Below are 10,982 nucleotides of genomic sequence, written 5' to 3'. Positions count from 1 at the left end.
TCTGAGAGAGGTGGGCTTTTGTAGAGCGTGTTTGCACATGTACGAGCACGAGCGTGCGCACGTGTACGAGCACAAGCACGACGCTTACGGCGGTTCTGACGTAATTTATGTGCGCATGTTCGGACATAGAAAATAGAAGGAGGGACCATGCGCAGACATTTAACAACAACAACAATGGCGGTGAAAGGTTCACGTTGGTGTGATGCGGAGGTGGAGTGTTTACTGCAGATTTGGCCGATGAAAAGATTCAAAAACAGTCGACAAGACGCACAAAAACTCAGAGGTCTACGGAAAGATCTGGAAACAAAGCCACGCATCGCCATGACGTCATCAATGCGTGTGACGTGTTACGGCATGATGACGTATAGGCAGCAAGAAGCATTCTCCGAGGCCCAGGTAGTGTGAGTACAAACGGGCCTGGAGGGGGGGACAAGGACCCTAAAGCACGGGGCACGCTGCGGAAGGACAGTGTGAGTGCGCCCTTACTTACGCCACGTTATATGGTGTTTTTAATACGCTGCAAGATGTGTCATGAGTGAAATGAGCAGTCAACATAAGGACATTATGAAACTGCAGTTTACCAATGGCGTCTTTAACGTGTGGGTTCAGACAGACGGGTCTCTGACATCACAAACCTAAGGAACCAGTCCCATCAACCTGCGGCTGGGGCATTCCATCGCGTGACTCTAGCTGGGTTTCCATCCAAATGTACCACATATTTTAACCAAATTTAAGATACATCCAAGTTTTCTGCCACACGGTCTCGACTTAATTAATATATGCGTCAACACGAAACCGGTGAAACCGGCTAAATACGCTGTAGTACCCATGCCAGGCCTGGATATGGCGCTGTAACTGCCACAGAAATACACCAACAACAGAGAAGAAGAGACGGGGAGACGCTGTGGAGAATCCAAACACCGGAGAGTTTCTGGTGTTTTAAATAGAGAGACGGACCCAGAGACTGTTGACTGAACTGGACTCTGAGCCACATGCATGGGACTGAATGAGGCCCAGCACAGATTTCTCCCTTTTCCCTGATGCTCTGAATAAGGAGCTAAACTGCTCTAGGCTCTGTTTCTAAATCCAGTTCTAAGAAGCTGTGAAAAGTCTCTAAATGTAGTGAGAAAGTGGCGCCTGGGAGTGCTTTGGGACGGGGAAGGGGCTCCCAGCAGCACCCTCTGCTCAGTGAGGACACTAACTGCAGAGTGAAGGGGCTCCCAGCAGCACCCTCTTCTCAGTGAGGACACTAACTGCAGAGTGAAGGGGCTCCCAGCAGCCCCCTCTGCTCAGTGAGGACACTAACTGCAGAGTGATGGGTGCATCAACACGTTTGTCTCTAGGATGGAGGAGGATTTGGAGAGAAACTCTCCGGTGTTTGGATTCTCCACAGCGTCTCCCCGTCTCTTCTTCTCCGTTGTTGGTGTATTTCTGTGGCAGTTACAGCGCCACCTCCAGGCCTGGCATGGGTACTACAGCGTTTGGAGTCGCTGCACCTGGTTTCCTGTGGACGCAGAGATTTCTTGAGTCGAGGACGAGCGGAAGGAAAACCTTTAAGAACGACAGAGAAAAATAAGGTTGTTTTCTATTGTGTGGACGGACCCTTAGCATCCTTCTGGATTTTTGCCATGCACATAGTTTTAGTTTGTCCCAATTTTAGTCCGTCTCTGATCTCTGCCTCCATCTCAATACGTATCCATTTGCTCCACACAGCAGGACACAAAAAGGTCGTTTTCGATCGTGTGGACGTACCCTGAGTGTATGTATGGTGCCATTTTGCCAATAGATGGTGCTTTAGCATCTGTTTGTGTAGGACTATGTACAATATGTAGGACTTTTTTTCTCATATCTCAAGAAACATTCATCCAAAGCAGGTACATGCAAGTGCCATGCTCCAGACGGGCGCACACTCTGAACAGTCAAACACTGCGAACGGGCACACCCTTGAAATAGCTGCTGGTAGCAAAACCAGGAGCCAAGGAACCGGCCATCTGATTTCATTGGTTTGTTGGTCATCACTGTACCTGTACTGGAGTTCCTGGAGTCCTGACAGATGGTGCCAGGTTCAGTCTACACGCCACTGCTCTGTCCATGGCGGCACAGCTGTTCCAGGCATTTACCTGAGCAGAGTGGAAAAGACTGTCGGGGATACTCAGATCCCGCAGGTGTCGGTTTAATCCCGTTGTATTAACACAGCCGGGGGCAAAACCGCTGCATAATCTGCCCAATTGTTCCTTCTCTGAGTCCCGTGGCTCGCAGCAGCCCGCTCCATCACTTAATACGCTGATGACATGGCTCTGTCTAGGGTCCAGTTCTCTCTGTGCCACAACTGGAGTCTGGACTGTCCTCTCTGCTGTTGAAACCTCTGGTGCAGGTTTGGTTTCATCGACCTCTCGTCCGGGATCGGGAAAATCGTCATCTTTGTCACTGTCACTTTCACGAGCATCTTGAAAAAGAAAAGATACACGGGACAATTTGTTTTGTGTTCACGTTTGCAGACTCAGTGACTGTTAGGTGCTGACAAAATTCAAGTAGTGTCATTTTCCATACCTGAAGATTTTGAGTTGTCTGAATATTGTGCGGATGATCCCTTTACCAAGTCCGATCTCGCGCCAGTCATCCGCATCTCTTTAGACTTTTGGGATAAATGTTGCAGTTTTCTGATGAAACAAAAGAGATTTATTTTGTCAAACTCTTTCTTTATTCAAAGTTGACACATTTTGAAGTGTTGTTGGTTTGTTCAGGACTGACATCGCTCTAGAGTGGACTGCCACGACTTGATAACCTGCCTGGTCCGTTACACAGAACCTTCTGAGGGCGCACTCACACTGTCCTTCCGTCCCGTGCCCAAACAGGTTTCACGGCTAAAGTCTGGTTCCTGTGACCAGTGTGAGTGCAACCGTACCGCGCCTAGCTGCGGCACGCTGGCCATCCACGGCCCGTTTGAGAGAGGTGGGCTTTTGTAAAGCACGTTTGCATGTGTACGAGCACGAGCGTGCGCACATGTACGAGCACGATGCCTACGGTGGTTCTGAGGTCATTTCCTGTGCGCCTGTTGGGACGTAGAAAAAAGAAGGAGGGACCATGCGCGGACATTTCAAACAATGGCGGTGAAAGGTTCACGTTGGTGTGATGCGGAGGTGGAGTGTTTACTGCAGATTTAGTCGATGAAAAGATTCAAAAACAGTCGACAAGATGCACAAAAACTCTGAGGTCTACGGAAAGATCTGGAAACAAAGCCACGCATCGCCATGACGTCATCAATGCGTGTGACGTGTTACGGCGTGATGACGTATAGGCAGCAAGAAGCATTCTCCGAGGCCCAGGTAGTGTGAGTACAAACGGGCCTGGAGGGGGGGACAAGGACCCTAAAGCACGGGGCACGGGACGCACGCACAGTGGGAGGGCGCCCTAAAAGGCTCTGAAGGCTTAATCCAAGAACGCTTCCACAGAGCAATGGTGTAAAGTTACAAAGTACATTGACTCAAGCACTGTTCTTAAAGTACGTGTATTTAACTTCAGTTATTACATTTTATGCCACTTTTGACTTCTGCTCCACTACGTTTCAGAGTATAACGTTGTACTTTTTACTGCACTGCATCTATTTAATCAAATGAATTATAAGTTGCTTTACAGATTCAAATTAACACCTCATATTATCCATCAATAAGATATGATATTATTATTATTAGTAGTAGTAGTTCAGTCATTTTATTAAAAAAGGTTGAGCAACCGAAGCAAACTCAACTGATTTTGTTTCCTCAATAAAAAAAGCTGAGTAAGGAGTGGTGGTCAGAGCAGTCGCCCATGTAAAGAGGCTGAAGGTCCTCAAGGCAGCAACTGTGGGTTTGATTCCGGCCTACGGCCCTTTGGTGCGTCTCTCTCTCTCTCTCAGTATTTTTCTCACACTAATAGCGGGGGGAGGGGGGGGACTTCAGATATCACCATGAAATTGATTATTTACATTTGAAATTGTCGTTCACATGGGCAAACAGGGCATAATCTAATTATGTTTGTGCTCATATTGGCAGCATAACGGATGTAAACTTTGGGTAAAAACAGGAGAAAAGTTCCAGTTGAATCTTGTCGACATAAACAGTAAAAGACTTCCTGTTCAGGTTTGAATGAACCCGACGTTTTCTCCTGTTTATACCCGATGTTCAGATTGTATTTATAAAAAAATAAGCACAAACATAATTAGATTATTCCCTGTTTGTCTGTGTGAACAAACAATTAAAAAACAACTGTAATACAATTGTTCTTTGTCTTGATGTAAATAATAAACTCAGTCATTTATTAATGAAGATATCTGAAGGTTATTTTATTCCCTGTTAGTGTGAGAAAAATAATAAAAAGCTGAATCAAAGAGAATATTTGGGTCTTTTTAGAAACTTTCACCTATTCTTCGGGGCTTTTTTCCCCTTACTCAGCACAAACTGAGTCTTTTACTGATTTATGTCGACGAAGAAGATTCAACCGGACACTTTCACCTGTTTTTACCCGATGTTCAGATGGTATTTATAAAGAAATAAGCACAAACATAATAACATTATGCTCCGTTCTTCCACGTGAACAAACTATTTCAATACATATTTTGTTTGTCTTCAACTATGTCGTTTCCATGGTGATGTCTGGAGGTTATTTTAATCCCTGTTAGTGTGAGAAAAATAATAAATAAAAGCTGAATCATAGAGAATATTTGGGTCTTTTTAGAAACTTTTTTATTCAGGGTTTTTTTTCTCTTACTCAGCAAATACTGAAGAAACACAATCTGTTGAATTTGCTTCTGTTGCAATTTGTTCAACGTTGACGCCTTTTTTAAACCTAAAATTACTGGATTATATATTTGTTATCATTATTATAATTATTATTATTATCATTCAAGATTCAAGATTCAAGATTGAAGAAGCTTCACTGATCCCGAGGGAAATGATTTTGCAACAGTTTCAATACAAAGATGAAAGGATCAGAGAAACAATGAGTATAAAAACATAAATCAAATCAAAATAAAGCTCACGTAAAATAAATCAAACAATAACTAAATGTGACAGAGTGCAACAGACACTGTGGTTAAACGTAGGTTTATACAATTTACAACAACACGCAGCGTGCAGTTTAACAGCAGATTAAATAAAATAAGTACAAACTAAAGAAGTGAAACAGTGTTAAAGTGTAGCAGCGTTTCTGACTGAACTAAGTTACAGTACAACTAAATAAAGGGATGTTTTATTATCATTATTATTATTATTACTATTATTATTATTATTATTATTATAACTATTATTATTATTATTATCATTATTATTATTATTGTTAGTATTATTATTACTATAACTATTATTATTATCAGTATTATTATTATTATTATTATTATTACTATTATAATAATAATAATACTAATAATTATTATGATTATTACTATTATAATAATAATAATTATTATTATTATTATTAGAAGTGGCAGTAGTAGTATCATTATTATCATTATTATAATAATTATTATAGATTAAGATGCATCAGTATATAAAGAAATCCAAAGCACCCAAACCTTTACCAGCTCATTTTAGCATCAATCAAATTATGAATAATAAAGAAATAATATGATATAATAAACATTCTTCTGAAACAATGAGTATTTGTTATACTCTGTTTGGATGCTGATACTTTTATACTTTAATACTTTTACTTGAGATGGACTTGAAGTATTTTCCACACTGTGCTAAACTCTAACTTCCTCCAGCCGCGCGACGGAGCTGCGCAAAGATTTCAAAAACAACAACAACACAGAATGAAATCAGTGCAAACTCGCCTCTTTTCTCTCCTCCCGTTGCCCGTGTCTCTGAAGCCCTTCGCGAAAGGATTGTTGTCTATCTTCAGCTGCGTGATCTGGAAACAGGCACAGAGAGGAGCGCGACGTAAAGGCTGCGACTCTTTACGCGTAAATAGCAAAATAACAACCGCAGGGGAGGGCGATTCCAGTCCTGGAGGGCCACTGTCCTGCATGTTTCAGGTTCCTCCCTACCCTAACACACCTGAGTCTAACAATGATCAAACTGTGACGAGCATCAGCTGCTTGATAATGAGCAGATCATTAGAATGAGGTGTGTTGGAGCAGAGAGAAACCTGAAACATGCAGGACAGTGGCTCCAGGACCGGTGTTGTGCCGTATTCAGCACCCCTGCCTTGAAATGCACCCCCTCGCATTAAAGGTGCTATTCTGGATCAGAAGGCTGTTGTTTCCACCTATAGGAGCAGCTTAAACACAGGTTTATATACACACACACACATATATACATATATACAGGTAACCCACGGTAACGGTCAGAACATTGGTTCCTTACAGTCTTTAAACTATTTTAAAGAGTTTAAAATCACAAACTTGGACAATAACGGACACAAAACAACACTTTTTTGTATGTTCTGTGGAAATAAACTGCAGCCATAATTACAACATGCATGAAATGGATCTTTAGAGCAAGTTGAATGTGTTTGACTCAGCGTTTCCTAAATAAAACCCCAGCTTTTCTTGCAATTCATAGGTTCAAAGGTGTGTTTTTAATGTGGCTCCTGTAACCCTCCCATTACAGGTGATGTTTAGAGGTGATGTTGTGGATCAGAAGGCTGTTGTTTCCACCTGTAGGAGTAGTTTATATCCAGGTAACCCACAACATTGTTTACTTACAGTCTTTAAACTATTTTAAAAAGAGTTTAAAATCACAAACTTGGACAATAAACAACACAAAACAACACATTTTTGTGTGTTCTGTGGAAATAAACTGCAGCCATAATTATAAAATACGGCACAACACCGGGGTTGCCCAGCCCTGGTTCAGAGCTTTAAGCGCAGTTTTGCATGAGTGTAAAGGTCCAAACCCACCTCACCTTGTCGTTCTGGTAAGCTGTCACTGCGATGAACTCCGTCTCACAGAACACGTAAGTCCTGAAGGTGCTGTAGGGCAGCTGGAGGATGTCGTTCGCCCTCACGACGTGAAACCTCGGCTGGTATTTGTGCATGGAGTTGAGAATGGTCTGCAAGAAACGATCAATTTAGTAATAAAACAATAATATAATAAAGTTAAATCCAGATTTGTTTTGTTTTGGATATGAACAAAGGAGAATATCTATGACTTCATGCGTCACGGCAAATCTACAGTTTGGACACTGGAGATAATAATAATGATAATATAATAATAATAATAATAATAATATAGGCTGAAATCAAAAAAATGTCTTTGTAACAAACACACAAATCCGTGCTTGTCGGATATGTTGTTGGTCAGCTTCAGCTTGTGGAAGTTGACCACTTTGGACATCCACTGCGCGCCCGTGGCCGGACTGTCCGGGTGGATGTACATGCGTTTGGGCATCTCCGGGTCCGCCTTCCCCGCCACCGTCCAGCGGGAGTTGTGGAACTTGTATCTGCAATCGTCCGCCGCCACGATGTCCATCAGCACGATGTATTTGTCGTGTCTGTCCATCCCGGTGCACCTGGCCCTGAGCGGCGGGAACATGCGCCTGCGGGGGAGAAGAGATGACGGGTGCGTTCGTTAAAGCAGGAAAGCCTCACACCCCCCGGCCTGATTATCACACACTTACTGTACCTCCCGGACTTTGTAATGACCATTTCGGTGCCGCATTTGTGGAACTGTGTCCAAAGGTCGCTGGCTTCTAAATAAACTTTCGGCTCATCCTCCGTCGTCCCCCCTCCCTCCACAGTTTCAGGAGGCCTGAGCAAAACCGAAGACGGCTCCGGCGGCGCCGTGGGAATCATCGGGTCCGCGCTGGCATCCGAGCTGAGGTGTGATGGGCCACGGGGGTGTAGGGCCCTGCTTGAGAACAGTGAGGGTCCGGCAAAGACAGCACTGTGAAGGCTTACATCCCCGACTCTTGTTGGAAAGGCCTCGCCTGGGACGCACGGCTCCGAGAAACTGCGCATGGTCTCCAAAGAGGAAAAAATGCACTTTTACGCACGTTGCTTGTCAGGTTACGCGTTTACGCAGCGGTGATACCTGCAGGACACAACCATCTGCACACTTTCAAAGTCGCTGAAATGAAAGGTAGCAGCTTTCAGAATAGATGTGCTTTCTCTCTGGATGTGTGTTTTGTCCGAGGTCGGGTGCCTCCCAGCCCGTGTCCACGCTGATTTGCTCCCTGACACGCTCGGACTGGAGGATGACACCCAACAGTGGGTGGAGTTTCTCTGGTTTTACACTATGTGCGGGATCTTGGAGCTTCAGGTTTCCTCTCTGGCTGATGAAGCTGTTTATCACCGTTTGGACTGAAAAAAATACTCTAAACTTAACTTTAATGCACCAAACCTGAACCATTTACACACAGAACACTTCATCAGGACATGTAACTTGTTCCCCTCAGTTCTAAATATAATAGATATTCTTATGGGTGTCTTCTCACCTAAGCCCCCCCATAAACACTGCGATGAACACCTTAACTGTACCATTAACATAACATCCTGCTACAGACATTGACATTCTGTCTTCCCACATCATTCCAGCTCCCTGTGGTTTGATAAGCTCCACTGATGAGCTCTCTCTCCTCCCATGCAGCGCCGTCTGCAGGGCTTCAGATCTGTGGAGGAGTAGCCCCTGCCAGCAATTGTCCTGGCTGGATTAGGCTCTGGGTTTGGTTACAGGCTTTTTTTTATTGCTCATGGGTCCATGACTGCGTAGGAACATCCCAGGGAAAACTCTGTGTGAGTGAGGGCGGCAGGTTCAGGATGCATCTGCAACACCCGTGATGCGCAGCACCGCGGGCTCTACTGTGTGTCAGCATGAGGAGGTGGTGCTCAATATGGAGTCACTTAAAACCAACCACAGTGAGACGATGACTTGTGTTATGACAGCAAAAAAAGTTAGAATTACTGTAATTAAAGTTCCTAGAAATCAGTGATTCAACCTGATTTTGGAGCGTCGCCCTAAATCTCCAGCTCGTCTCTGTGTTAAAGTGAAATTCCAGCGTGAAATGGTCTTTTTCTGACATTTGCACTTATCAAATAAGCCATCGAGACAGTTTTTTTCATGTAACAACTATAAACGGAGAAATCCAGGAGAGTCGCTAACAACTGGCTAACACCGATTATCTCGGGGCAGCACGGTGAAGGCATTTAAAGGTCTTTTTTAACCACTAATGCTGCTGAAAATAACAGCAAACCTCTGCAGCAGCATGAGAAGAGTCCCTACACACAAAACAAAGCAGCAACAGCGTAGTTAGTGAAGCCAGAGTTTATTTAAAGAGTGTTTTAAAGACTTACCTACTGGCCCCTGTACCAGCTCCTCTCATAGTAAAGTCCATTACAGTGGATTACCAAAGTCAATCCCAAAGGAAGGAGCCCATTGGTGCTTTGTTTTGTGTGTAGGGACTCTTCTCATGCTGCTGCAGAGGTTTGCTGTTATTTTCAGCAGCATTAGTGGTTAAAAAAGACCTTTGAATGCCTTCACCGTGCTGCCCCGAGCTAATCGGCGTTAGCCACGCCCGGCTGTTAGCGACTCTGTTAATACTTGTTACATGGAAACAATTGTCTCGATGGCTTATTTGATGTGTGCAGGTGAAGAAAAAGACCATGGGATGATTTTACGCCGCAATTTCACTTTAAGGCAGTACATGCAGATGAACGGGGCCACCGCCCGCCCGCCCTCCCTCCTTTTAACCGGGCGCCTTTCATCTCTAAAATACAACTTGGAGCAATATTGAGCAGAGCGAACAAACTGCTCTTTAAGCAAGGAGCGTAAATTCTCAGCGCCCCCTCCGCTCCGCTGAGAATACGTGACTTAAAGGGGACCTATAGTGTTTTTCCTTTGTGTCTGTCACATATATATTGTTATCATGTCTAATGTTCACGCTAAACAGTCTTTCTGCTTTCTCGGCGGTCCGACATCAAGCCTTCTTAGATTTTCAAATACGGATATCTGCATCAGCAAAAGCTTCCCCGCCACGTGGGCGTGGAGAAGTCTGACCAGCAACCGAACCAATCAGCGTTAGAGCAGGGGCTCCGTAAACAGACACCGGAGACTCACTGCCTCTACTTTCTATAAACAGGACTACTTACAAAATACAGGAGTTGCAGCCATTGTACTTAAAGTCCAGTGTTACTGGTTGTGCATGTATTTATAGCTTGTCACAACTTCTAAGTCACGGCCTTTGATGAAACAATGGTCAGGGGTAACCGCTGCTTTCTCAAAAGCACCACACTGAGGCTCGTATTTCAGCCAGCTTTGCTGTGAAATCAGGAAATACCTCACACTGGACCTTTTGTTGTATCGCTTCCCGACAGCTCTCTGATCGGATGCCTAAGTAAGCACACGTCTTATTCCGAGGTCGTTCATGATCTGCGGTGGGTGGCGGAGCTGGTGATGACCCAATCTTTTTCTGGCAGAGAAGCGGGGGAAAACCCTGCCTGTCCGTCAGCCAACTTCAAAGAGCCAGTAAGTAATCTGAACCAGGCCTGAGAACGATGGCAAACAAGACGCCTGGCTGTTATTTGGGGGTTTGGCCACGAGCTGCGTGTGAAACCTGTCACTGAGTATAAAGCCGCAGATCTGCGCTGGGTCACTGCCCAGTAACACACTCACCCCAGTGAAACCTTCACATTACTGCTGGGTCTGTTTTGGGTGTGTGTGGGATATGGTCCCTAAATGGGGCCTTCACGTGATCAGCTTTTCGCGCTGGGCTAACTGCGAGGTTGGGCGCGGAGACCCAGTCAACGGCGAAATCAATGTTAGCATTGAAACAAACGTTAGCTCGTAAACTGCCTCTTCTCAAACCCGGTGTGATGCTTCTAAACCTCCATCATTACGTTTTCTTCCGAGATCGTGAAACGACTTGAACGTAACGTTGAATAGTTTGGGAAACTCAAACAATACGCTTTTCCTCCATCTTCCTAACCGGCTTGATGTCGCTCTCTGGTTGCCAAGGAAACGTAAACGTCACACTCAAAGCTTCTATCTCATTGCGCTATTTAAAGGTCA

The 10,982-nt window shown here is 44.4% G+C and overlaps 1 protein-coding gene across 1 annotated transcript in view; it reads right to left on the bottom strand.

The window, feature by feature from the left end:
• Nucleotides 1–5,719: 5,719 nt before the first annotated feature.
• The window catches only part of LOC310946373 (T-box transcription factor TBX3-like), a gene marked incomplete at both ends in the record, with an annotated part of 6,422 nt that continues 1,159 nt past the window's right edge, over nt 5,720–10,982 (bottom strand). The window contains 5 exons of the mRNA XM_083912819.1: nt 5,720–5,753; nt 5,810–5,886; nt 6,883–7,029; nt 7,248–7,515; nt 7,602–7,826. Coding sequence (XP_083768945.1) covers nt 5,720–5,753; nt 5,810–5,886; nt 6,883–7,029; nt 7,248–7,515; nt 7,602–7,826 — 751 coding nt within the window. The remainder of the gene's footprint in view (nt 5,754–5,809; nt 5,887–6,882; nt 7,030–7,247; nt 7,516–7,601; nt 7,827–10,982) is intronic.

Source organism: Echiichthys vipera (assembly GCF_963691815.1).
Source record: "Echiichthys vipera genome assembly, chromosome: 4".
NCBI classification, from domain to species: domain Eukaryota; kingdom Metazoa; phylum Chordata; class Actinopteri; order Perciformes; family Trachinidae; genus Echiichthys; species Echiichthys vipera.
Note: the sequence above shows the minus strand (reverse complement) of the source record. Positions and strands in the feature narration are given on the sequence as shown.